The sequence below is a fragment of the Triticum urartu genome, chromosome 6 (assembly GCF_003073215.2).
Source record: "Triticum urartu cultivar G1812 chromosome 6, Tu2.1, whole genome shotgun sequence".
Lineage (NCBI taxonomy): Eukaryota > Viridiplantae > Streptophyta > Magnoliopsida > Poales > Poaceae > Triticum > Triticum urartu.
The window spans coordinates 7,704,573-7,731,383 of record NC_053027.1 but is presented as its reverse complement, the minus strand read 5'-3'; the positions used below and the strand labels follow the sequence as shown (position 1 = coordinate 7,731,383).

Genomic DNA, 26,811 nt, shown 5'->3' with positions numbered 1-26,811 from the left:
GTTTGTATGTGGTTACCGAATGTTGTTCGGAGTCCCGGATGAGATCCCGGACGTCACGAGGAGTTCCGGAATGGTCCGGAGGTAAAGATTTATATATGGGAAGTCCTGTTTTGGTCACCGGACAAGTTTCGGGGTCACCGGTATTGTACGTGTGTTGAACGCGGAGGTGCTGTCTGTTCGGCACTAGGATCTCCGGTGATTTGGATCACGACGAGTACGACTCCATCAACCCCGTTCTCTTGAACGCTTCCGCTTAGCGATCTACAAGGTTATGTAGATCCACTCCTCCCTCGTTGCTAGATGACTCCATAGATTGATCTTGGTGACACGTAGGAAAAATTTTGAATTATTGCTACGTTCCCCAACACTATGAGGAGGTACGTAAAGAACTTCTTAGGTTGGATGAAAGGTGGAAGAAGGTAGTGGTGCCGAAGAGTGAAACTTTCAGAAGGACTGCAGCAAATAATCCATGTTTATGGACTAAGGAGAGCGAGGATGAAGATGATATCTTCATGCCACCGCTTCCGGGTTCTTCATCGTCGAAGGGCAAGGTTTCTGCTTCGTCGAAGGGCAAAAGTTCTTCATCGTCGAAGGGCAAGGTTTCTGCATCGTCGAAGGGCAACAGTTCTGCATCGATCGAGGATGACGATGATGACTTCATGTAGTTATTATGATGTACGTTGTGAGTTCAGTCGTACGTACCATTTAATTTAGATGTAGTTCTATCCAGTTGTTTGTAATGTGTTGTTGTATGAGCATTATGTTCTATCTAAATATGATCGTGTAGTTCGGATAACAGAGTACTAAAATAGAGTAGGCATATGTCTCATACATAAGTACATAGTCATTTGTCTCATACATAGAATAGACATAAGTCTCACACATAAATAGATGGTAATGTCTCTACTGATAGATAGAAGCGTCAGTGACGACGTCTGGCCTGGCGGGGATGCGGATCTGGAAGCGGCGACCATCCCCACCTGTCGGGTGGCCTAATGTGACTAGGAGGAATCTCAGACTCTACCTGGTCATGCTGTGCATCCTGTGTGGGGCCTGGTGGAGGAGTCGAAAACATGTTCATCCACTGGGTGTGCTGCGACATCTGAGCCTGTATGTTCTCCTCGGGATGTTGATCACTCCCCCACGTATCATGTGATGCCGACATAGACGCCTGATATCCGTAGGCTCCTGCGTGATGGAACGTTTCATCATGAAGAATGAGGTCGCGTCAATTAATATTGAAAACAATAAATATGAAGACACATACCTGCTGGCTGTGACGGCTGCTCTGGCTCAAACACGAAGCTAGACGAGGGACCGTGCTGCTGTGGCTGTGGAGAAAACACGAAGCTCGATGATGGACCGTGTTGCTGTGGCTGTGGAGAAAACATGAAGCTCGACGTGGGACCATAGTGCTGTGGTTGCTGCCACGTTGAACTGCCAGGTTGATCAGGACGGGGTGGCCTGGTTGTCGGTTGAAGTGCTAGACGTGGACGTGGTTGATGTCGGTGCGTGGAGTGACGCGGCTGCTGCTGCTGGTGCTGAACAACGTCGGTTCTCCGGGTGCACGTGATAGCCTCGTACACAATCCGTATCTTGTTTTGAATTCGTTCCAAGAAGGGTTGTAGCAGTGGACGGTGCTGAAGAAGAGGTCCAGACGACAGTGATCGTCCAAAGGTGGTCATGTCGTTGTAGATATCGTGTGTCAAGGAAGCCTACAAATTTCCATGACGATTAATAATGTCCGTCTCTTGCACGTCAAAGTATGTGATAACATTACTTAAAGAAAATATATCTTACCGCGTACTGCCTAGAGCCCGAAGTGTCATAGCTCGGGTACATATCCCACGGAGTAGGATCCGGTATCTCCTCTGGGTGGGAGTGCTCAACAATGCGTAACCGTGTTCCGGTCATGTAGCGCCGCAAATAGAGATTGAATTCATTGAGATCAAAATTGTGATTCTCGTGCCATAGATTTGTGTTTGCTGTCTCCCATTCTATAACATACGGCTCTAGTCTAACTAGCCAGTCAGCAGTTGTCCTGTTCATGCCCTTCCTTGTCGTCCTAAAATTGTGGTGTGTGTTCAACAATTACCTAAAGCTTCGAATGGAGTACTATGAAAGATAATGCAACATTGAAAAACTGGTTAATACATGATCTTGAGGGATGCAGGGAATAAGACAAGTGTGATTAACTAAGTCACTTATCACCCAACTTGTGCCATACTTAGGGAGAAAGCCGTGCACCCTGGCGGGACAATCTGCGTTCTTGCATACCATTGTCAGGAATTTCTGACTGGACACCTGAGCTGTGAAAACCCTTTGCGTGGACATTGCCCAATTAATTATTGCATCCTTCAGGGCTTGCTTGTTTGGATACATAGCACCCGTTGCAATATTGTTCTGGTGATATTGCCAAGCTGAATCATGTCCATCATTCACGGTCATTGCAGATGAGAAGTCATGATTCCACCATGCAGGATTCGGGACCTCCTCTGCATTTTCTTCTTCATCTGACTCGTCAGAATCATGGGCATGACCCCTTTCAACATCGGTGTCTTCTTCTTCCATCTAGTCCTGCATGTGCCCATCTACCTCGTCAGCGTCCACCTCACCATTGTAATCACCATCGGCATTTCCTCCTTCTACCTGACTACTCTGCCCTGGTTCATAACCATAAGCATTTCCTCCTTCTACCTGACGGCTCTGTCCTTGTTCGTAACCATCATCTCCAGCATTTGACATAAATAACTGCCTCCCTACACTGCTATGACCAGGATCGTAGCCACCCTCGCCTTCATGTGCAGTGACCTCCTTCACGACGGGAAGCACTAAAGCAATAGGATTGCATCCCCTTCGTTCACAACCTTATAACCACCGCACCCAATCGGAGTCTTGCTCTATCGGCCTCAAATAAAAGTAAATTATTGTACTTGACCGTGTCCATAATGCATGAACACCGATGGTGTGTGTTTCAGTATCAAGACCTAAACTTGCTGCAATCCATTCTTTCACCTGACTGACTGACCATGTTTGAGGTGCGCTCATTGGCACCTCTATGTGAGTAAATTCACTCAGATCTGCTCCCATCTCAGTTGTTTGGACAGTACCAGGACCGTAGTAAAATCTGACCTTCACTACATCAGACATCCCCGCTCACCTATTTTTTTTCAACAACGAAATACAATTCACTAACAAATATTAGACATGTCTATATATATATATATATTACAGAATATTAACGGAGCAACTAATACAATTCACACACCTACAAGTATATTACAAATATTTGCCGGAGCAACTACAAATATTTACAGATTTTAATATTTGACTGCCTACATCTACAACTATATTACGGATTTTACCGGAGCTACTCCAAATACTGACACTCCTAAATACGGATTTTACCGGAGCTACTGCAAATACCGACACTACTAAATACTTCACATCCACATATAGTACGGAATATCACCGAAGCAACTACACATTTTTACATAAATAATTAGTTGACATCTAAATATGTTTACGTATACTACGGGGCAAATAACAATAATCGCACACCTAATTTATTTCACATCGAAACATATTAACAAATACTACCGGAGCACCTATGAAAAATAAAATGTTTGCTGAAATATACCCTTGAAGCGTGCATGCGAACGAAGAACGACGAACGGCGGCCAACAAACTGCCCGTGCTCCGCCTCCAACGACGAACGACGAACGACGAGCTTCACCTCCACCACACTGCCCCAACTTCACCACCACCACACCGCCCCAACTTTACCACCACCACCTCCACCAAAATGCTCACCACAACCACCACGAGCTACCCCATCAGTAGATCGACACCTCTTTTGGCTGCCCTAACTAAGTTGAATCCATTCACGGTGCCAAAACCGCAAAAAACTGGCTTATTTAGGTGTAGAAATTGGTGCTATTTCTTTACACAGAGAGGAGAAAGTAAGAAAGAAGAAGAACAGAAGAAGAGCAGCAGCTTCGGCGTGGAGCTGAGAGGATAAGGCCGCAGGGAGCCGGGCCAGCGCGCGCGAGGTGGGGCCGCACCCTGTCGGCCAGCAGCAGGCCGATCGGCCCGCGGCAGGCTGACAGGGGCGCGCCCGCGCCGACAGCTCCCTCTCTCCCCCTCGCGACGTGGTCAGCCCAATCCGAGGCCGACACGTGCCAGGCAGGCCAGCTGTCGGCCGGCTACTGGCCGACTGCTCCCACTCAGCTCGCTGCGGGCTGACTAGGCCCAGTCGGCCCGCTGCGGGCCGAGGTGTATTATTTTTGAAAAATAATTTTTTAGCGTAATATTTGCGCAATTTAATAAAAAAATGTATTATTTAAAAAAAAATAGCCCTTTAAGATGCCGCGAAACAGAGCTGGCCTCTGCACCAAGTCACATTTATTTTGACAAGGACAAAAGCAAATTGATCATACCGAAGAGAATCAGATCCCCATCCTGGAAAGCAGGGGTTTGCCCGAACGGCTGCAAGAAATTAAAACGTCCGTGCAAAAAACATCAGTTGAAAAATGGCCGAAATCAAGGAAGAGGGAGCAGAGGATTTGAGTCGCCGGGGAGCTTACGTACGTTTCTGGTGAGATGCTCAGGGCTCTTGTGCTCCAGGGCCTTCAAATCCATGTCGACGACCTCGTACTCAGCGCCAACCTCCTCCAGGCACACCAGCACCCGGGCCACGTTCCTCGACTTGGCCGGCCCGAACACCTTCACCGGCGCCATTTTTCTTGGCCTGCAGGCGAGAGGGACTGAGAGACGATTGTGTACCGGCGTCCTAGCGGTGTGCAGCATGACGCCGACACCTTACCTCTTTACTCGGCATCTTCTCGGTGGTTGGTAAGATTTTGACGTGCGAGCTGTGGTGCTCTCCAGAAGAACGAAGATAAACCATGAGGTGATCTTTTTCCCAACAAGAAATATACGCGGTCGTATTCATCAAACTGTAAAAGTGCAAAGACATGTACAGATATGAGTACATGTAGACCGACATAGCATGGACAACAGCCATCCCACTATGCACAGAGAACCCGCAACCTTTTTTTTTTTAGAGAAAAGGCAAATACCTAACTTTATAAATAAAGCCATCAGGTAGAGTTCAATCAATCAAACAGCCCTGCAGGTGATATAAACAAACAAACATAAGTTCTTAAAGGGCACGCAGGCCATAATCATATACCTACTCCCAGAAGGCCGATACAAGCAACACCAGCCAGTAAGAGACGATCCTCAGGGACCTAACAACCGTGCAAGGGACTAGGAAACTGTCGGTTTTCAAAGGCGATCTCGGTTTGCCCAGTGCGACCAGCCTTCCAACGCCACTACTGGAATCAATATTTTTAGCCTAGTGCCTGTAACTTCGCTGAGTTTTTTTATCGAAAACTTGGCGAAGAAAAACAATGTCGAGTGCCCTCTACTGGAAAATCGGTCATTGTCGAGTTACACGGTCTTTGCCGAGTTCAGTTCCACGGGATCACAGCGAACACACTACTTGAGAACAAAAGCCGCCAAACATGCAAACTCGGCAGATACTAAAGTTTGTCGAGAGTCGTCTGAATCGAACCCGTCGTAATAAAAATACTCAGCCAATACGCAATTTGCCGAGAGCTCAACACACCAAACTCGGCAACAAGGTGCCACGTGGCATGACCATTCGGGATTGACGGCTCTGTTACGTCGGCGATGCAGTTGGCGAGTACCCCGCACACGTCACTCGACAAAGATTTTTGAAAATTATTTTTCTTCATGCAGAAAAGATTTGCCGAGTCCTCTGATAAGGAACTCAGTATAGTTGTAAAGGTGTTTCCAGGTGCCGCCACGTGATCTGTTTTGCTGAGTGGCGTGACTCGGCAAACAATTATATATTTTTCAAATTATGAAAGACCTTTGCCAAGTTCCCGCGACGAAAACTAGGAAACTCTTGTTGAATGTTGACACTGAAAGTCAGGCGCCGCATCTACTCGGCAAAAGTTACCGGAAGTTCTTTCAATGATTGGATTTCTCTTAAGCCTTGCAAATAAAAAAAATTATCGACAAGTTCACAAGTCCATACCAACAACAAGTTCACAAGTTTGATATTCATACCAACGAATCCACATACCAACAATAAGTTCACAAGTTTGATATCCATACCAGCAACAAGTTCACATACGAATAACAAGTTCATAAGTTCCGCAAATTGGTTTGGCATCCGTACCAACAAGTTCACAAGTCAAAATCACAACAAGTTGTCACAACTTCAACAAGTTTGATAAGAAGTTCACACGTGACATAAAACCAAATGGATCATACAATTTGTCAACACGACCTCTCGGCCCTGAACATCAACTCCATGGATCATGAACACTACGGTTGTGGAAGAGGAGTAGGAGGGGCATGGATCATAGCTTCCCGAAAAGCCCATAGGAAGACCTCCTAAAACATAGTTCAGAACCCCCTTTCCCCACCCCCGCCGCCGCTCCCGCGAGCGGGCCGGGGGAAACTTAGCTCCGCCCTCAGGCTCCCCTCCTCCGGCTTCCTCCTCCCTCGCCGCCGCCTAGGGGTGCCGCCGGGCGAAGCCCGGTCGGCGTGGGCGGCGGCGGGGTCGCTCCCTCTCCTCCTCGTGGAGCTCCTGGCCGGCATGGGACGGCAGGCTGCAGGAGGCGTCGGGCTGTGGCGGGGCTCGGCGGCGCGGATTCGGGAGCTCCTGGTGGTGCCGGTGTGTCGGCCCCGCTGGTGCTTCGTGGTGGCGCGGCCGCTGCCTGGTGGGGCGTGCGTGGGCATGACTCAGCAGCGGATCTGGCCAGGCGGCGCGGGCCGCGGGCGGTGTAGGCGGCGGCTGGGGTCCGGCTTCGGGCTCCCGATGGCTGCGATGGTTCCTCTCAGCCGCGGGCGTGCGGCGGTGGTGCGACTCGGTCGGTGGCGGACCGACGACCTGGTGGTGGTGGCCGGCGGTGCACGTGGTGGTGGTACTTCTACTTGGCGGCTCGCTATGCGGGGAGGCAAGGGAGCGGCTTGGACAGGGGCGGCGGCGCCGACGGTGTGCTGGCTGCAGCGCAAAGGCGGGAACTTCACGGGCCTCGGAGATCCCGACCGGGCTATTGCGTCCGGTCAGCTACCGTCGTCAATGGTGGAGGTGGGGCCCTCCCGCGTGCCGACGGTGCTGCTGCCCTAGTCCCGGCTCCTCTTCTTCATTGTGCAGGCCATGCTTCGGGGTGCCGTGGTGAGACAGCGCGGGAAGCTTCATGTCCGGGTTGGCGCAGGGTGGTGGTCGGTTTGGTGGCGAGCTCCGGAGTGCCGGAGGTGAAGGTTGGGATCGGGAGAAATCCCTGTTGGCTTGGCCGACATCGACGCGGTGGCGCATGAGGGTGCCGCCGGACCTTCCCGGAGGGCGTCGAGGCTACCCTTCCTCTCTCCTCACCGCGTACCGGGGGAAACCCTTGGCAGCAGCGTCGTCATCGTCGCGTCCCTTCTTGGAGGTGTTGATTGGTACCGGCGCTTCGGAGGCTCGGAGCTTGGTGGGCGATCTCCGGTGGCTGCAGCGGCCACGAGGATTCTTCTTTTTTGTCGATCCGCCGTTGTCGGCATATGTTTCTCTTGTATTTTCTCTTTCATTTCTTTTGAGCGTGACTGTGCTGCTTCCGCCCCAGCACTTATTGTTGGTTGTCTCGGTTGGTTGCTTTGTATACAAAGCGGGGGAAACCCTTTTTCGGCAAAGCCCATAGGAAGAGGAGGAGGGACACCTCAGCATTGTATCACAGTGGTCGATCGGTTAATATGGTGCTTATTATGGGAAAATTAGCCTTGAACTCATCTTCAAGCCTCTCTCTAGCTGCCACTTCTGCCTGCAGCCGTGCCACCTGTGCGGCCTCAAATTCCTCCATTTTCTCCTTTCTTCTTCCATCTCTATGGTCTGTGCGGATTTTTCTGGTTCCGACGCGGCCTATAATGTCACTAATCCAAACAAATGGAACTATTTTCTAAACTGTTATATGTAGTTATACATGGTTCATGCATGTCACTTATATTGATGAATGTGGCAAATATTCTCACTAAGAGATCCATTAAAATTTGTAGTTCTTTCGACTGATATGTCAATGGTTTAAGACATGGTTTATTTCATTTTAGTTATTCTTGGTTGCAATCATTTTAAGTCACTCTCTTACATGAAAATAAGAAAAAACTCAATATCACTGCATATGCACATTTATGTTTGTGGCTCATGTTAATTTTTCAATATTGGCATCGTCATAATTATAATTGTGTCCGTTGCGGTTGACACCGACATGGTGAACCAACTTTAAGCGGAATACATGCTATATCTTTACAAAAAAATGTTAATAATAATCATGATGGTCTTCCAAAACAAGCAGACACGGCTGGTCAGAGGACGAACAACGCATCCCTATTGTCTGAAGGAAGTCCCGCGACTGAACGACGACTCCAAGTTCTGAATTGCCGCAGTGCCGGCCGGTTAACTAATTCGAAGGTGCACCCTGATGTCAAAAAAAAAAGAAAAAAGAAAAAAAAGAATCGAAGGTGCACCCAAGCCTAACCGCACTTAACTGCTAGCTACATGAAAATTAAAGAAGGACCAACCGCACTTAGCTACAGGAAAATTATAGCCGGACCAACCGCAGTAAACTAGTACATACAGTAGCTAAGTGCCTAATTAAGTGCACCGTCACGTACGCTCCTGCCCATGCCTTCTTAAGTGCACCACACCATCGATCGTGCTACTCCAACTCGCAGCAACCGAAACCCACTCCTTGAAAGCCACACCGATCTGTGTGATCAGATCATTACCACCAACGCCATGGATCACTCGCCCGCCAAGTTCGTCCTGCTCCTCATGGCGGCAGCGGCAGCGGCAACCTGGAGCAGCGTCTTCCCCGTCGCCGACGCGCGGTCGGCTCGTGTAATCACCACGGGTTGCACACTGCGCGAGCGGGAAGCCCTGCTGGCCTTCAAGAAGGGCATCAACGACACTGAGGACGACCTCGTGTCGTGGCACGAGGGGAACCAAGATTGCTGCCGATGGGAAGGCATCACCTGTGACAACGCAACCGGCCATGTCGTGGGGCTTGACCTAGGCTTCTGGACTTCTTTCTTGGCCGACCAGATAAGTCCTTCCTTACTTTCTCTTGAGCACTTGGAGAGCCTCAGCCTCCAGTACTCGGGGCTGTGCGACGATGCACATCATATTCCAGAGTTCCTGGGTTCTTTCAAGAATTTGACACATCTCACTCTCTTCGGCATGCTTTGCCATGGCGAAGCGCCTCCTCACCTCGGCAACCTGTCGAAGCTGGAGCATCTCGTCCTCTCCGCCCCCGCTACCAGCAAAGAGAGGGACCTAAAAGATATCTCATGGTTAACCCGTTTACCTCTCTTGTCATATCTTGACTTGAGCTATTTGGACCTCAGCTCAGTTGTTGATTGGCCTCTTGTGGTGAGCATGATCCCCTCCTTGGAGTACCTCGACCTTTCTAACTGCTCACTTCCAAGTGCAGCCCGGTCCCTCCCACACCTAAACACCACAAATCTTAAGCACCTTGACCTCTCCCGTAACTACTTTGGCCATCCGGTTGCATCCTGTTGGTTTTGGAACATAACAAGCGTCGAGTACCTCGACCTCTCAAATACCACTCTATATGGTCCATTTCCTGATGCACTGGGAAATATGACCTCCTCCAGTGGCTAGATTTGAGCAACATGGGTAACAGAGCAACAATGACAGTGGAGTTGGGAAACCTATGTGATTTGGGAACACTACGGCTAGACCGGAGTCTCTCCTATGGAAACATAATAGATTTTCTGGAGAAATTGCCAAAGTGTTCGTCCAACAGATTGCAAGAATTGACGTTGAAGATCAACAATATGGTTGGAAAGCTGACGAATAGGATGGGACAATTAAACAACTTACCTATGCTTGACCTTTCTTACAATAACATTACAGGAGCAATACCGCTAGGCATTGATAAGTGCTCTTATTTATGTCACTTTGACCTTTCTTACAACCATCTTACTGGAGCTATACCATCATGGTTGGGGAACTGCACTAGATTGTGTTATTTTTGCTTTCCAACAACCAGCTCACTAGAGCTATACCCACGGGGTTGGGGAATTGCACTAGTTTAGAGCAACTTTATCTTTCAAGTAACCATCTTACTGGGCACGTGTCATCCATGATTGGTATGCTCTGTCATTTGTGCGATCTCGACCTTAGCAACAATAATCTTGATGGCATGATCACAGAAGAACACGTGTTAGCTCTAAAGAACTTAGAGTACATGGATTTATCACACAACTCTTTCTCGGGACCTCTACCATTACGTTTTGGATCTCGATGGTTACGAGAACTGACTTTGTCCTTCAATTACTTCAATGTCCATATTCCTAAATATATTTGTTAGTTAAAGTTCCTATTTGTGTTGGAACTATCATACAACTTTCTAGACGGAGAACTCCCTCAATGTTCTCACGCGCCTAGCTTGGTTTTCCTCCTCTTGAGTAACAACAACTTTTCCGGCAAGCTTCCATCATCACTCCGAAACTACTCGAGATTGAATTTCATGGATCTTTCAAGGAATAATTTCTATGGTACACTGGCGTCGTGGATTGGAGACTTGGTAAATTTAAGATATCTGCAACTAAGCCACAACTTGCTGCATGGAGATATTCTACCGAATATCACCAATCTATATTGCCTTCGTCATTTGAATTTAGCCAGAAATAGTATATCTGGAGTTATACCATCCTCTTTGTCAAAATTAACTGCTATGACACAAGCAAACTCAAAGAAACATGGGACCGACAAGTCTTGTAGGTCCAACAACTACGGAGGTATGACAAAAGAAGTTTGGCTTGTTGTAATGAAGCGCCAAGAACTTGAGTATGGCATTGGATTTTTTGATGTGCTTAGTATTGACCTATCGCTCAACAAATTAGTTGGTGGAATTCCAGACGAGTTAACTTCTCTTAATGGACTGTTGAATTTAAACTTATCATGGAATCACTTGGCTGGTCAAATTCCTTCAAGGATTGGGGCTATGGAGTCAATTGAGTCACTGGACCTCTCAAGGAACAACCTTTGTGATGAGATCCCGACAAGCTTGTCAAATTTGACATATTTAAGTTCATTGGACTTGTCATATAACAAGCTTGCTGGAAGAATTCCCCCAGGCAGTCAACTTGACACAATCTACTCCGAGAACCCGTCCATATATACTGGTAACATTGGCCTGTGTGGCCCTCCTCTCGAAAGGAATTGCTCAGGAAACAATGGCGTTGAGCATGTCAATCAACAAAACAGTGAGAAGATCTACGACCCGGTGTTATTCTTTTACTTTGGACTTGGGTCTGGGTTTGTGGTTGGCCTCTGGGTCGTATTTTGCACTCTACTATTCAACAAAGCATGGAGAGTTGCCTATTTTCGACTCTTCGACAAGTTGTATGACAATGCATATGTGTTTGTGGTTGTTACTTGGGGCATGATAAATGACGAGGAAACTACAGGTTGAGCACTCTTAGATGACAAGCAGATGGTGTTGTCATCATAGTATGTAGTGGGCTCTATGAATAAGTGATGTTGACCATGTATTTTCTTAGTAGTTGGCACTAGTAGGTGCTTTTTTTTATCCTCTAATAGTTCATGTAATTGATTGTTCTTGGTTTGTACACTGAATAAGACCCAACAGATACAACAAAATAATCATCCATCACTTTTTGGCCGTTTGCATGTACTCCCTCCATCCCAAGATAAGTGACTCGACTTTGTACTAATTTTAGTACAAAGTTGAGTCACTTATTTTGGGACAGGGGGAGTAGTTAGGTTATCCCAAAGAAGACTATACATCTCTTTTTGTGTAAGAATTTTCAAATGAAGCACGAGCACAACAATTTTCCATCGGTTTGCAAACGAACTGCACAACGTTTTGTGTGCAATCATTTTGTTTGTGACCCATGCCTTCTTGCACGAGGGCCATCATCGGGGCCGGTCCTGTGATTTCAGGGGCCCGGGGCGAATCCAAACCTTGGGGCCCCTAGTATAAATGTCATATAACAACAATAAGCAAAATCTATGTATACGATGTTACCGGTAATTTTTTTATCACTGATGTATATACATGTTCTTCGAAGCACCAATGATCCACATGCAGTTCCCTTCCCTTTATTTTTTTTTCTACTAGAAGCATACTTTGTAGATGACATGATGACAGATGACAGAAGCGCTAGGATTTTTGTGCATCGAAAGGTTGCACAGTCTTGTAAATTACTACTCCCTCTGTCACTATTCAGTAAGTACGTACTGTTTTTCATAGACAAAATCAATGCTGCTTAGCCTGTTACCACGAGGCTATGTATTGGGCCAGGGTCATGGGCTAGCTGCTGCATAGGGCCCCCTGGCGCGGGCCCTGGATTTCGGGAGCCGGGGCGGCCGTCCCCCCCCCCCCCCCCCCCCCCCCCCCCCCCCCCCCCCTCCCTCCCCTCTCCCTCGCAGGACTGGCCCTGGTCATCATGTACCAACAATGTTGTCATGCCTTAAAAATTGGGAAAAGCTTCCAAACAACCGACTGATTTTACATATGCGCCCATCACGCGCTGTGCCGTGCGATGACACTGATCACATCTTTTATGTTGGGCAGTGCAGGTAGGAATTTGGATTGCAGCGTTGTCAGAAAGTTTTTCTATGGCATCACATATGTTTCAAAAGTTCTTTCCACAACAATACCTATGTTGCAAAAGTGAAGACTACAAGCAGAAATTTTGCAACATCACTTATGTTGCAAAAAAAAATCTACAACAAAACTCTGTTGCAAAAAAAAATTCTGCAACAAGACGTCTATTGCAAAAAAAAATTTGCAACAAGGCATGTGTTGCAAAAAAATACGCAACACAACTGATGTTGCAAATGCTTCTGCAACAAGATCTCTGTTGCGAAATAGGGAAAACCGTTCACCCATTAGATTGCGTTAGGTTCGACGGCTTTTAAAAAATCCGCCGACCGATGCGTAGCAGCCCCCTCCTAATATTTTTGTTCTCAAAGTCATAATTGCTTAAACTCTCAAACTTTTTGCAAATTCGGAAACATCTGTTCGATTTCACAGATTTTTTTTTCAAGTTTGCAAACAATTTCAGAACTCCTGGGAATTTTCAAGCCCACAAGCCTTTTAAAGTCCATGAATATTTTTTTTTGTTTCTCCAATTTTCCCCAAAATCAACAGAAAAGGCCTGCCAATTTCGCACGAAACAAACAGAAAATGCCATCCGGATTTTTTATTTTTTTCCAAATGGAACACTTGTACTCCATCTAAGGCACGGCAGAATCGCCGGTTACAACACGGGTTACATCAACAGGGAAATTATGAACCCAGAAACAGCAAATGCCATCCGGATTTTCCTTGGACGGATGGCGCAGCAAAAGACGAGCGAGAAACATTAGGAGGAGGATTACTGGGCCGAGCGAGCGGGATTACTGGGCCGATGCAATTTTCTTTCCGAGTTAGGCCCATTAGGAGTCGGAGCTCCCGACTTGGCCCATCTCGTATCATAACACTGAATCTCTCTGTAGCTGAATCGGCGTCCCCCTCACCCCTAACCGGCGGCGGCGGCGCTCATCCCTAACCGGCGGCCACCGGCGACGCCCCGACGGCCGGTTCCCCACCTCAGCCCCCGTCCACCGTCTTCACCCCGGCGGCCGTCCATCTCTCCCGCCGCGGCCGATAGGTATGTGGAGCACAACGCGGCCTCCAAGCCCTAATAATCCCACAAATTGCCGTCCTAAAATCTCCCCTGCAGCTGCAGGTCCGCCACCGCTGTGCCGCCGCGCCGCAGCTCCGCGTCGCCGCCGACGGCTCATCATCTCCGCGCCTCGCGCGCGTGGCCGCCGTCGCCCGTCCCCGTTCCGCCCCGCCGCGCCCCTGCTGCCTCCGCCCCGGCCATCTAGATCCGCCGCCCCTGTCTGGCCTCGGACCGGATGGACCTCTCCGTCACGCTGGCCCTGAGCTCCCCCACGGAGGTACGGCCGGCCGGAAACCTACCTGCCTCCCGCTATTCAACACCGCGTGTTGCTGCATTCACCGTGTCTAATCTAGCTGAATTAATGCATCATGAACTTCAAATTTCACGATTCTTCATATTTTGCAGCATGGGGAGCAGCTGAGGAGGCGCCAGCACTCATTATCAGAGCTGGTATACTATCATTTACATATATGGTTTGGTTTTGTAAATCTTCGTTGTATATGTTTTGGCTGGTGTTAATTGCCTTGTCTTTCCACAAACTGCAGACTTATGCAAGAGATGAAGACGCAACAAAACTTGAGACCACGCGTGCACGGCGTAATAACCTTTCTCTTCAGTAGTTGTAGTAACTATTAATATCTCTACTCTCAAGGAACCTTGTACCCCTTCCCCACATGTTATCGATTGTGCGAAGCATCTTGCCCTACTATCTTACCCATAGTTGCCCTTTTATTTTTGCAGTGTTAAATGTTCTCAAAAGGCATGAAGATCTGAAAGAGCGCCTCTCGCGGTACTCCTTTCTCTGCTCTTTTTTTTTTCTGTCCAAGCGTTTGGATTCTAATAGCTTGTCGGATGTCGACTCAGCTGGCCAACTGAGTGTTTATCGATTTACGATAAATACTGTACAGATTCCTTAGCATGTGACATTTTGCATAATCAAAATTTCAACAACTCTGTTCAAACTGCTAGCTGATTGCTTGCACACTTATGATTCCTCTTTTATGATACTTGATCAGAGCATTAAGCCTTTCAACAGTTTCCAATGTGGGAAACTGCGACGTCATCCTTGTGTAGCTTTCATTTAAACTAGAACAGTTACAATTTCCTTGGCCCTTTTCGTTGGCAAAATTTTATGCTCCCAATATCTTTGCAACTGCATCGAATTCTCTGAATGATCCTTACTGTTTAACTTCCTATGGATGTGCTCAACTTGAAGCAAATAATAGTGGTCGAAAAATGATACATGCAAAAGAAAGGGGGGAGGAGCTCAAGTTTATCTAAATTCGACATGTGCAAATGCATTTTTTCATTTTTCTGAACTATAGTACCATTATCGCGATACTAAAGAGATTATGTTTCAAAGAAGTTAAAGTGAAGTTACGATCTAAAAGTACCAAAAGGTTAAGGAAGGACAGTACTGCTGATTGCTAAGTTCCATAATGAGCCTGTTTTCTAATGCAATATTCATGCGCATCTGCTGCAAAATTGCAGAATAATGATTCTACCAGATTTTTAAAAACACCTATATTCTATATAAGCAATGAAATGTGTTTTCAGATATGTTAGTCTGCAAGTTTAAAAACACATATATTCTATCATCTTATCCCTAGCATATTCGGGTCATATCTGAGATGATTTTTCCTGAAGTATAGTGGCATTTCTGTTAGACATCTGCATCCCCCCCCCCCCCCCCCCCCATTACTGGTTGTCTCATACTGTTATATGCAGATGTTATCTTCAAATATGTGGACGCATGATTAGTAAAACATTTTTTTTACATTTTCACTACTATTTTAGGGATTCTGATAAGCTGATTTTTGAGCGTCTACAGAAAGAATTTGAGGCTGCACGAGTTGCACAAACCGAAGGTACAGTTTGCTTCAGCACCTTTGGTGTTTACCTTCTAGAAAAATACGATTGTCAGCAACTTCCAGTACCAAATAGTATGTGGAACTTATTTGTTATATTATCTCCTTCTGCAATTTTTCGGGAACTCAGGAGCCTTTGTTTACTTTCCATGCTTAGACAAACTAGTTGTCATTTAAAAAATTATATGCGGCTTTAGCATCAAATTGATAACTTGTTAACCCACACAAAGTCTCCACCATTTTTGCGAAAACACTCACAGATCTTTAATGATTATTTCCAGTTCTATTCATTGTTGAGGAAATCGTTAACTGGTAGCTGCTCGGTTTGCTAGCGAGTAGGGGATTAATCGGCTAATCGGCAAGTTAATCGGCCATTTAATCAATTAATCGGACGATGTTTTGGTTTATCGGCTACTCGGTGACCCTATGAGTAGGGATTAATCGGCAAGTTAACTGGTTAATCGGATGAATTCTTGAACAAGGGTTCTATTTGACCAGAACTAGCGTTCATTATGTAGGAACTTAAGCAGCCTTAGCTATTTACTAAATGCATAGCATAATTAATACTCCCTCCATCCCAAAATAAGTGTCTCAACTTTGTACTAGCTCTAGTATAAATTTATACTAAGCTCAAGACACTTATTTTGGGACGGAGGGAGTACTATGTTAGTAGTACTTTGATTCTCTGAAATTGCTGCCTCTTTTCTTTAACGATATATGTACTGAAATTCATAGATCTACTTTGCTGGAAAAATCTAAAACCATATTTGGGTTAACATGAACCAAAACCTTTCATTCCACACTTAGTTATAAAGTACTCATCTGTAATTAGTTGGAAATATTTATCTGACTGATTGTTTCACACTTACGTATGTGTGGTATGCTGCTTTGCACATTGCTGCCTCTTTTCTTGAGGATAAAATGGCAGATCCTTTATTTACTATCTTGTATTTCTTAGAAGTATTTTCATATTCTTGTATTGTGTCGTTACAGCCAGTATGACACATATTTAGTCTTCTCATACAGTCTGATAGAGTGATAGTAGTATAATTTTAATCAGTTTTTATCCTACAGCTTCATTTCTCAAACTTAGGCTTTTGCATTTTTGTAGAGATTTCAATAGATGATGAGCAGTGGAATGATGGCTTGCTGGCAACTATCCGTGAGAAGGTACTTAATCTAAAGTACCATATTGTTCTCATATTGATTCCACATGAAACGTACCGTTCACTCTATGCATTTTGAGTTTATAACAAGTTTGCTTTTATCTCATAGACCAGGTCCATATAGAGGCTGAAAGGAAGGCGATGGTCAACCTGGCAAATGTTCCAACAGACTCTCAATTTCAATCAAGGACGACTTATAGAATCAGAAATAAGGTAACCTTATTCTCTAGATTTCAGCTTTGGCTACCATAAAGACTACTCTTTATACTGTAGTTTATCATTGGGTGGTTGATATTTTCATCTGCTGCCAATGGCTTGTGTGTGGGTGGGGGGACCAGGGTTGATGTTATTCCAAAATGGTTAGTTAATCTGGATCTGAGATGTAGTTGGTATATTATAGTGTTCTGTGATCAGTTCATTCCAGTTCACCTAACTCTTTTTGCTACAACATGAATGACAGACCAATAGTGTCGGTGAGGGCCAGGGTGCACTGTGTCACAATTTCTCATTCTTGTTCTCTTCCTAGGATTGCTACAACCATACAAGTGACCACCAAAACTAAATTTAGCATTCAGATCATGTTTCATCTACCTTGTAACATGGCATTATGTTGTTGTCTTCCTTGTAATGAAATTATGTTCATGACTTGGCATGTTATATTGAACTAATGCACCTATTCCATTACTTCTATTATTTTGTCAGTTAATCTGACTAATTATTTTCTATTTTGTAGGTTATCTATTGTTTGGATGGTGCCAGAATTGGTATACAGTATGAGACATTCTTCGCTGGTGATTATGCTTAACGTTTTCAGTATCATATTTTTTTCATGAAATGTCTGAATTGTACCATGCAAAGCTTTGTGTAAGATATGCGCAGGCAATGTTTTGCAAATCAGTCAGTATGTAAGCACCAGTATGTTATTTCATAGAATTAGTTTGTTTCAGATCAGAACATACTTATTTCACTGTGCAAACCCTGACATTCTGAATAATGCTATTACAACATAAGCATGATAACTTGATAAGTTATCAAAAATTACGAAGATAAGAACATAGAAACTCTAGACACATGGTTTGCTGCACTAAATAACATGCACATCATATTTTGCAGGAGAGCCTTGTGAAATTTATCATTGTGTTTTGGAGAGCAAGTCATTCCTTGAAAAGATGACTGTGACTGAACACACCTTACCTTTCTTTCTGCCGATTCGAGAAGTAGAAACTGATCACCTGTCATCTAACGCCATCGTAAAGTTTCCTCATGGGCCCCTTGCATTTTCTTTTCAATTATTCAAATAGTTATATCTACTTACATGGCTCCTTTTTCCTTGCAGAGGTTTATTGATCATCTTGAAGAAATTTTGCAGTCGTATATTGACAGGAGAGAACAGGTCAGTATCAGATTTAGGAATTTCTCCCAAATGTAAATTGCCTGTACACACTACCTCCATTTTATTATATTATCCATTGTGAAATGCAAGAAATCAGGTGATAAAACCTTGTATGCTTATGCTTGAATTATAGGGCTGTAGTTATGATGTACTCATGTTGTTTAAAAACAGATCTTGGACATCATTGCGTTATGTGAGCTGTGAAGCAAACTTATGCCGTATCCATATTCCTTCTATTAGAGATGGAAATTTCCATGTACTTGAAAGACGCCCACTGCTATGTGACCTTTAATCTTTCTATATGTTGGGAATAACAACTCATCGCTGTTTTCCCATCCAAAATCCAAAAGGACCATGGCAACTCTGCACTTTGGCTAAGGTGACCCTCTCCAAGACTAGCTTCTCACACAGACCCTCGCTTCAGTCGCTTGCAACACAATGCTTCCTGTTGAATCGGGAGATGGGTACCTTCAGACAGCGCCTCCCTTCCTGTCTTGTTGCCTGCGTGAGTGTGTGTCTCAGATGTGGCGGCTCACTCGGGACAGGGGAAGAGGGGCTCCTCTTCTAGGTCAGCACCTCTCATGGGCTTGGGCCCAAGAGATAGATCTTGATGGGCTAGGGCCCATACCGGTTCAACACTCCCCCTCAAGATGGGTGGCAGATATCTATCATCCCCATCTTGTCACACGCCAAGTTACAGTCCTTTGTTCCCAGTCCCTTTGTCAAGCAATCCGCAAACTGCTGCCCAGAGCTGACATGAGTAAGGCTGATGATCCTAGCATCAAGTTTCTCTTTAATGAAGAAGCGATCAATTTCCACATGCTTCGTCCTATCATGTTGAACTGGGTTATTAGCAATGGCTATAGCTGGCTGATTGTCACACCACACCCTTAAGGGTCCCTTTCTCAAAAGTTTCAACTCGCATAGTAGGTGCTTCACCCAGAGCATATCACACAACCCTTGAGATAATGCTCTATATTCAGCTTCTGTTGTTGATCTAGACACAACAGTCTGTTTCTTGCTTCTCCATGACACCAAATTTCCTCCCACAAACACACAGTAGCCTAAAGTTGATCGTCTATCATCTTGACAGCTAGCCCAATCAGAGTCACTATAGCCATCCACCTCAAGATGTCCACTCTTCGCAAACCACAACCCTTTACCCGGAGTCCCTTTAAGTATGTCAGGATTCTATGAACAATATCAAGATGCCCACTCCTTGGTTCATGGATGTATCTGCTCACCACCCCCACGGCATACGTAATGTCAGGCCTGGTATGACACAAGTACAATAACCTCCCAACCAGCTTCTGATAATCTTCCTTATTCAGTAGCTCACCTGATTATGCTGTTACTTGATGATTTTGTTCAATCGGAGTAGGGGCTGCACGACATCCCATCATGCCCATGTCACTCAAAAGATCCAAGGTGTATTTTCGTTGGCACAAAGATATTCCCTTCTCTGTTCGAGCCACTTCTATGCCAAGGAAGTACTTTAGATTTCCCAAGTCTTTTACCTCAAACTCCTTGCTCAGACACCCCTTCACTCTCTTTATTTCCTCCTCATCATCTCCGGTGATGATGATATCATCAACATACACTGCAACAGTGGTGATCTTCTTATCAGTGTGTTTATAGAACACCGTGTGATCACCATTACATTGGCCATACCCCATATTCCAAACAACTCATCTGAACCTATCAAACCATGCCCTCGGCGATTGCTTCAGACCATACAAGGATTTCTTCAGCCTGCATACCTTCCCCGTAGTCTGTTCTGTGCCAAAACCTGGCGGTATCTCCATGCATACCTCTTCTTTCAAGTCACCATGTAAGAAGGCATTCTTGACATCTAACTGGTGCAATTTCCATCCAAAGTTTGCAGCACACGAGACCAATACCCGTATTGTGTTCATCTTTGCAACCGGAGCTTGCCTATATCCTCTGGCGACCAATCTAGCCTTATACCGTTCCACCTTGCCCTCAGGATTCTGTTTCACAGTAAAAATCCACTTACAACTCACTGCTTTCTTTCCTGCCGGCAATGTGGTTAGCACCCATGTCTTGTTTTTTTTCAATGCTTCTAACTCCTCTATCATCGATTCACGCCACTTCGGATCTTGCTTTGCAGCCTTCCAATCCTTAGGGATAGACACAGTTTGCAGATAGGCAACAAATGCCTTCTATGATGAAGGTGACAAAGCCTTGTAAGACACAAAATTGCCAATATCAAGGTCATCACAAGCATCATCCTTTGGCAGAGCCTTCCTTGCTACCTCACCCTTCCTTGCCGCTTCACGTGTAGGTTTTCGCAACGCAATGGGCAGCTCCACTGTGTCAGATGAGCTTGCCTCACTGCCTTGCTGCTCCCTCTGCACTCTTGCCTCACTGCCTTGCTGCTCCCCCTGCACTCTTGCCCCCTGCCTTGCTACCCCCCTGCACTTGTGGTTGCCGTTGAGAGTACACCAGGGTATTCGTCTGCCATCGATCCCGAACAGGAACCTGGAGAGCACCAATCTTAAGTGTATCGACAGTTGGCTCAACATGAGCTTGCACATCATCATCAGTGGTGGTACTAACCGGAATTGTACCCACTATTAGTTGAACCTGAGCCTGCACACATCATTATCAGTGTTAATGTCCACAGAATCACCGTGAGTATGAGACACATCCCTCTCCCCCTCTTGACCATCATGCACAGGGTGTGTAGGTGGTCAAGCTCTGCAAACAGCAGACTGAGATCAGTCGGCTCACCATAGAATGGCTCAAACTCCCTGAACGTAACGTCCATACTTACAAACCTGTGTTTTTCAGAGGGACACCAACATTTATACCCCTGCTGACTCGACGAGCATCCCAGAAAGACACACTTCACTGCCCGAGGATCAAGCTTGCCAACTGATGGTTGGTGATCACGAACAAAGCAGGTACTGCCAAACAACTTTGGGGGAACAACAAACTTATTATCTCCAATGAGCAACTCAGACGGAGATTTCATGCCAAGTATTTTGGAAGGTGTCTGGTTGATCAAGTATGTGGCTGTCATAACTACATCATCCCACAAGAACTTAGGCACATTCATGGTAAACATCAACGACCGAGCAACCTCAAGAACATGACGATTCTTCCGTTCGGCCACTCCATTCTGAGGGGGGGGGGGTGTCCGGACATGAAGTTTGATGAAGAATCCCATGGTCAGCCATGAAAGCCCCAAAAATGTTGTTCAGATACTCCGTTCCATTTTCCGTCCTGAGCACCTTGACCTGTACCTGAAACTGGTTCTTTACAAGAGCATGGAAGTTCTGAAAACAGCTAAACACCTCATCCTTGTGACGCATCAAGTAAATCCAAGTCATGCGAGAATAGCAGTCAATAAAGGTAGCAAAATACTTCTTTCCATTCAATGACACCACTGGGCTAGTCCATACATCCGAATGAATAAGCATAAAAGGAGATATGCTCCTGAGCCCCTTACTCACATATGAGGCACGCGTGTGTTTTGCATATTCACAAGCATCACATGTCAGCTTGCCTTTGCCTATTCCACACATAACATCCGGAAATATTCTACTCATCTTATCAAAAGATACATGCCCCATCCTACAGTGATGGATCATCGCCTGCTTCTCCTTATCCTCCATGGTCGCAGCACACACCAAGTCCGGCTGCACCTCCTGATCCATGTACCAGAGCCCCCTACGCCTGGTGCCAGTCCCAACCGTCTGGCTCGTTTGGCGCACCTGAATCAAGCAACTGAACTTGTCAAGGATCACCTGACAGTCCATTTGATCAATGGGCGCACTGAAAGAGACCAAATTGACAGGAAAGGCTGGCACATGTAAAACTGACGATAGGGAAATGGTCGGAGTACACTTTACTGTACCAACCCCTATGACTGGTTGTTTTGTGCCATCAGCCGTTTGTATAGTGCCCGTGTGAGAGGGAGGATGCTTAGTGTAAGATTCGAACACACAGGAGTTACTAGCAACATGCTTAGATGCTCCAGAGTCAAGAACCCACTCTGGAGCACTCTCATTAGTAGCAAGAGATGCTCTTTCCTGATTACCTTCATCAGTGGAGGCCCAGCGAGCAAAGTCTCCATAGACAACATCATCCACATCTTTGCCTTTGGACGTCCCAGTGTCTCCTGCAACGGCCATGTGAGCCCTCTGACCCCCTGAGTGTCCTGAGTAGCCACCTCTGCCTCTAGAAGCCTGGCCCCATGAGGTCTCTGAGTATCCACCTCTGCTCTAGCACTTATACCTCTGCCTGTTCCCCCTCTGTTATATCCCCTGCCTCTGCCACGAGTTGGACATTCTCTCTTCCAGTGACCTACCTCCCCACAGATATGACATTTGGTGGGATCTCCCCACTCCATGCGCTCAGTGACTGCAAATGTCGAAGCTGGCACAACCTTCACGTCTGCATGCTCAAGGGATAGGCGCACCTCCTCTTGAGTCATCGCTGCAATAGCCTCGGGAATGGTAGGCAGACTAGGTTGGTGCAACAGGGAAGCCTTCCTGCCATCAAAGCAACCTTTGAGGCCAGCCAAAAATTTCAGCACACGCCTGCGTGCCATCCACTTATGCCCTGACTCGATTGAAGCCGCGTCATAGAGTTCCAGGGGATCACAGTTATCCTGGTCAGCCCACAAAGCCTGCAGTTCTGCCACGTATGTCATCACTGACATGCCATCATCTTGGCGCAGCAACCTAATCTTGTCCTCAGTCTGAGCAATGAGCATGACATTGCCCTTGCAGAGTATTGAGTGGACAGAATCTTCCATATCTTAGCAGGTGAGGATAGCCCCTCCACAGAGCGTCCAATGGAGGGCACCACGGAGTTCAACAACCACACCATAAGTACAGAGTGGATGACCTTCCACCTCTTGCCCTCTGCACTACTCTTGCCCCCTGGTTCTACAACGGTGCCCAACAAATATCCGTCAAGCTCCTTCTGCTCCACAGCCCACAAAGCCCTCCTGGACCAGCTCAAATAATTTGTTGCCCCCTCTAGCTTCATGTCCAAAGGCGACATTTCAAGCTTTTGAGCCACTTCCTGTCGAGGAACGATGGCCCCAGAGTTGGACTCCGCGAGGATCTTAGCGAGCTTCTCCAAAGCCTCGGCAAGACCAGTTGGTTCAGCCATCGTTTGGCGGGATAAGCAGCAACAGCAAAACTCAGCCTCAGAGAGTCTTCTTTCCCAAGCAGCAGCAGCACCACCACCACAACACCAAGCTCACAACAGCAAGTCCACAGAGAAAAAAAAAACTCTGTAAAGCACACAAGCGGTCCAGCCCAGGCTCTTCCTGTTCCAGAACGAGCAGTCCAGCAGGCTGCACCTCTTTCTTCCTCTGCCGCAGCACCAAGAACCAGCCGCACAAGCACCAGCAGCTCAGCAAGCTTCCAGGAACAGCACAAGGCAGCAGCAGCAGCTGCAGTTCCTCCTCTGTTCAGCAGCACCAACAGCAGCAGCTCCCCGCCGCAGCCTGACTTGCACACAGCCCAAATCCGCCACCGCCTTCTTCCTCCTCCTTTTCTTCCCGCCGCAGCCGCCTGCACAGCCTGCAGCAGCCCTCCTCGGCCGCCCCCTTCGCAGCTAGCCACCCCAGGGACGCGAAGCAGGACAAGAGGAAGCAGCTCCCTCCCGGCCGCGTCGTAGCTCCTCGAGCCCAGCCGCGCCTCCGCCGCACGCACCACAGCAGACCCGCCGCCTCGCGCACGCAGCCTCCTTTCTCGCCTAACCCCGCTGGGCCCCATTCCGCCTCTCCGGCGAGGGACTACGCCGCCACCGTTGTCGCCTGGCTCGATACCATGTTGAATCGGGAGATGGGTACCTTCAGACAGTGCCTCCCTTCCTGTCTTGTTGCCTGCGTGAGTGTGTGTCTCAGATATGGCGGCTCACTCGGGACAGGGGAAGAGGGGCTCCTCTTCTAGGTCAGCACCTCTCATGGGCTTGGGCCCAAGAGACAGATCTTGATGGGCTAGGGTAGCCTGCATACCGCTAAGGGGAAGGGGCCCCTGTCACTGGGCTAGGGGTGTGAGAGGAGAGCGTTAATTAGTCCGGTGATGAGTGACCCTTGTTGTTTGGCTTGTCGTTTTGTGGGATGTGGCCGTTGGGCTGAGTAAGGGATCTAGCCGAGCAAAATGGCCCAAGATTGCCTTCTTCCGGGGGGCTGGAGAAGAGCTGAAGAAGAGAAACCAATTGGGCCATGGACTAAGATTATAGGGGGATATATACTGTGGGTTAACTAAGATTATTTTGGGCCGGGGCCCACAACAGTCCAACTAACCTCCCCTACTGCTTTGGTGGTATTATTTCCATAGTTACACCTCATCGAGCTAATTTACCTACACATGACGTATACATGTAATTCTTAAGTACCTTCCGCTGTTAAGTGTTTCGGGCACACAACTTTTGCTTCACCGCTAGACTAGAGAAGAGAGAACATCCTGGTTGAAACCACAGGTTCTAGCTGATAACCTGTAATAATGAACTTTGAATTGAAATTAGGTGAATAAAATATATTTATTACCCGTGATTCTACTTTGAAATTTGAAACAGCTATATTGGCCTTCATGACCTTTGCGTTGGTCACAGTGAAGTTTATAATTCGAATGCTTTCCATTGAATTCATGTTCAAGGTTCGTCTTATCAAGGAGCTCTATGGCAACCAAATTGGGGAATTGTTCTACAGTCTTCCATATACCTTGATAGAGTTTACATTGGAAGATTTTGAATGGTAAGGCCACACTCTACTGCTAGATTTTGCTTTAGTACAACCATGCTCATACTAAAATATACTAATCCACACACTGCTCTCCTTTATATTATCTGTAGCATTTATATACTGAAACTGCGTACTGTACACTCTAGAGACTGAAGTTTCTTCTCCTGTATGACTTGAGCAGCAAGGTTACAGTGAGTATCCGATATTCAGATCTAATCTTGACGCTGCCTAGTCAGGCGAGGGTCTTGGCGTGGCCGCTTCGCTCTGCAAAGAGAATATCCGCAGCAGACCGTCGTGCTCAGCCTGTACCATCTCGACTCTCCTATGCCGAGAGCGCGTTGAAGACCTTGAGTTTGCCAGAAGGTTCCTCCTATCTTAACCATTGCCTCTCTCTTCGTAGTCAAGGCATACAACTCTGTGCTGAGCTTGTTCTGATCTATATGTACTTTTGCTCCCCAAATTTTTTTCTATGTTTCAGCATACGCGGAGATTGTCCTGGAGCTGCCCCGTGCTCTGAAGCAGATGTTCTACTCTCAGGAAAGCGACTGAAGCGAAGCGTGCGTGTAGATAGTTTATTTAACCTTACGGATGTGCATGTGGGTACCGAATATTCGACAGCAGAGTAGTAGTTTGATTCTTCGCTAGGTGCCTGTCATTCACGCTGCCTAATGATCGTCTGCCTGAAAACTTGGGCTATGTTGCCTTGCAAATTTTCACTATGAATTGTTTGAGTTTTCAGGTTGAAAAACCTCGAAGCCTTTTTTTTGAACAAGAAAAGGCGCTCAAAGCGCCAATATATCCAGCTCAGTAGCAGAATAGAGCATGAAGTACAAAGCCCTGTAGAGGCAAGGTACAGATGATAGAAGTTACAGGGCATAGCATGTTCCTGTGAGCTGAACCAAAGCAGCTAAAGACAGGTTCAGTAGCACTACTAAGAACCTGGTGATCATCATTGTGAGCAACTCCATTTATCTCCCCAGAAATGTGAAACACCCGTCAATGGAGATCATCTGTAATCCTAAAGAAATCTGCAAGTGGCGCTCTGATTGCCCATGGAGTGGAGTCAGCAGAAACACTTCTGGTCGCAGCCGCCTTTGCCAAAGAAATGTTGTCGGTCGGGAAAGTTGGCTTTGCCACCTGCAAGAGTTGGGTAATTTTGACTGCAAGGAGAGCGAGCGCTTCTGCTTGAAGTGGCGAAGTAGTGATTGGGGCTGAGCTTGAGCTGTACGTCGACATTCTTGTGGTTTTGCGCGAATTTGTGAAAGACACCAATGCCATTTGGTAAACCTGGAACTTTTCAGCACCTAAAAGGAGCATCAGAATAAGTCTTAGCACCATCAAGAAGAAGATCAGTTTTAAGAGTGCTTTCGTGTGGTGGCAACATAATAGCAGTATCAGGGGAACTAGTATTAGTAACGATATTGCGATCATCTAAGGAGGGAGCCACTTGAAACTTTTGCTGGTCGTCCAAACTAAGGCAGCCACGTGTAGCTGATGTGGGAGTGATCACCTCCTATCAAAAAGACAATCACATGGACTTCCATATGCACCACAGAAAATTAAAAATATTGGGTACAGTAGCATATGGACGGTCCATATTAAGCAAAGCTGAAATAACACTTTGCATAGAAAGATGATTTTTTGTTAAAAGATCACTTTTAAAGTATCAAGGATGAGCAAACCATGCTGCTCTAGCAAAGTCACAAAGAAAAAAAGAAAATAAAATATGTGTTTGATTTTTGTCTTGTGCACATCGACAACACTGTATCGAAATATGGATGGAGATACGACTAGCTCTCAAACCTGTTGGCAGGGCTTTCCGAAGCAACCTTCATGCAAAAGTTTGGACCTTTGGGGCCATCAGTTTTTGTTTCCAAACTTGCTTTAGAAGAGCTTTAACCTGATGAGAAACCAGAAAAG

At 46.4% G+C, this 26,811-nt stretch overlaps 4 protein-coding genes across 9 annotated transcripts; 3 read left to right on the top strand and 1 right to left on the bottom strand.

Annotated features, from left to right (window-relative positions):
• Positions 1-804: 804 nt before the first annotated feature.
• On the bottom strand, positions 805-4,800 carry LOC125516289 (activating signal cointegrator 1 complex subunit 2 homolog). Of its 3 annotated transcripts, none has more exons than XM_048681770.1 (5): positions 4,587-4,800; positions 4,440-4,488; positions 1,801-3,160; positions 1,268-1,715; positions 805-1,188 (listed from the first exon to the last, which is right to left on the bottom strand). In XM_048681770.1, exons 3-5 carry the CDS (start codon positions 2,047-2,049, stop codon positions 923-925), a joined length of 963 nt encoding a protein of 320 aa, XP_048537727.1. In that variant the 5' UTR covers positions 2,050-3,160; positions 4,440-4,488; positions 4,587-4,800; the 3' UTR covers positions 805-922. The 3 variants fall into 3 exon arrangements, with proteins under 3 accessions (XP_048537727.1, XP_048537725.1, XP_048537726.1); XM_048681768.1 differs by having other exon boundaries at positions 3,641-4,488; positions 4,591-4,800; XM_048681769.1 differs by having other exon boundaries at positions 4,591-4,800.
• Positions 4,801-8,845: 4,045 nt separating this feature from the next.
• Positions 8,846-9,694, top strand: LOC125516138 (receptor-like protein EIX2). Its single transcript, XM_048681615.1, has one exon. It carries the CDS (start codon positions 8,846-8,848, stop codon positions 9,692-9,694), a length of 849 nt encoding a protein of 282 aa, XP_048537572.1.
• Positions 9,695-10,565: 871 nt separating this feature from the next.
• Positions 10,566-11,705, top strand: LOC125516137 (receptor-like protein EIX2). The gene has a single exon (XM_048681614.1). It carries the CDS (start codon positions 10,566-10,568, stop codon positions 11,511-11,513), a length of 948 nt encoding a protein of 315 aa, XP_048537571.1. The 3' UTR covers positions 11,514-11,705.
• Positions 11,706-13,555: 1,850 nt separating this feature from the next.
• Positions 13,556-25,622, top strand: LOC125512210. Of its 4 annotated transcripts, none has more exons than XM_048677295.1 (14): positions 13,556-13,719; positions 13,792-14,011; positions 14,140-14,184; positions 14,280-14,331; positions 14,476-14,524; positions 15,532-15,602; positions 16,714-16,772; positions 16,883-16,981; positions 17,502-17,559; positions 17,882-18,018; positions 18,105-18,161; positions 24,806-24,903; positions 25,073-25,254; positions 25,370-25,622. In XM_048677295.1, exons 2-14 carry the CDS (start codon positions 13,970-13,972, stop codon positions 25,438-25,440), a joined length of 1,020 nt encoding a protein of 339 aa, XP_048533252.1. In that variant the 5' UTR covers positions 13,556-13,719; positions 13,792-13,969; the 3' UTR covers positions 25,441-25,622. The 4 variants fall into 4 exon arrangements, with proteins under 4 accessions (XP_048533252.1, XP_048533254.1, XP_048533253.1 ...); XM_048677296.1 differs by having other exon boundaries at positions 13,561-13,719; positions 13,798-14,011; XM_048677297.1 differs by lacking the exons at positions 25,073-25,254; positions 25,370-25,622 and having other exon boundaries at positions 24,806-24,907.
• Positions 25,623-26,811: the final 1,189 nt, after the last annotated feature.

What these genes read in the sequence shown, in the direction of transcription:
- LOC125516289 (XM_048681770.1), bottom strand. Translation starts at nt 2,049, where the DNA reads ATGAACAGGACAACTGCTGACTGGCTAGTTAGACTAGAGCCGTATGTT. An exon ending in CGGGCTCTAGGCAGTACGCG is followed by an intron (nt 1,716 to 1,800) that starts GTAAGATATATT and finishes GGAAATTTGTAG; the next exon opens with GCTTCCTTGACACACGATAT. An exon ending in GCAGCCGTCACAGCCAGCAG is followed by an intron (nt 1,189 to 1,267) that starts GTATGTGTCTTC and finishes TCCATCACGCAG; the next exon opens with GAGCCTACGGATATCAGGCG.
- LOC125516138 (XM_048681615.1), top strand. Translation starts at nt 8,846, where the DNA reads ATGGCGGCAGCGGCAGCGGCAACCTGGAGCAGCGTCTTCCCCGTCGCC.
- LOC125516137 (XM_048681614.1), top strand. Translation starts at nt 10,566, where the DNA reads ATGGATCTTTCAAGGAATAATTTCTATGGTACACTGGCGTCGTGGATT.
- LOC125512210 (XM_048677295.1), top strand. Translation starts at nt 13,970, where the DNA reads ATGGACCTCTCCGTCACGCTGGCCCTGAGCTCCCCCACGGAG. An exon ending in AGCACTCATTATCAGAGCTG is followed by an intron (nt 14,185 to 14,279) that starts GTATACTATCAT and finishes CACAAACTGCAG; the next exon opens with ACTTATGCAAGAGATGAAGA. An exon ending in ATATTGACAGGAGAGAACAG is followed by an intron (nt 18,162 to 24,805) that starts GTCAGTATCAGA and finishes TTCATGTTCAAG; the next exon opens with GTTCGTCTTATCAAGGAGCT.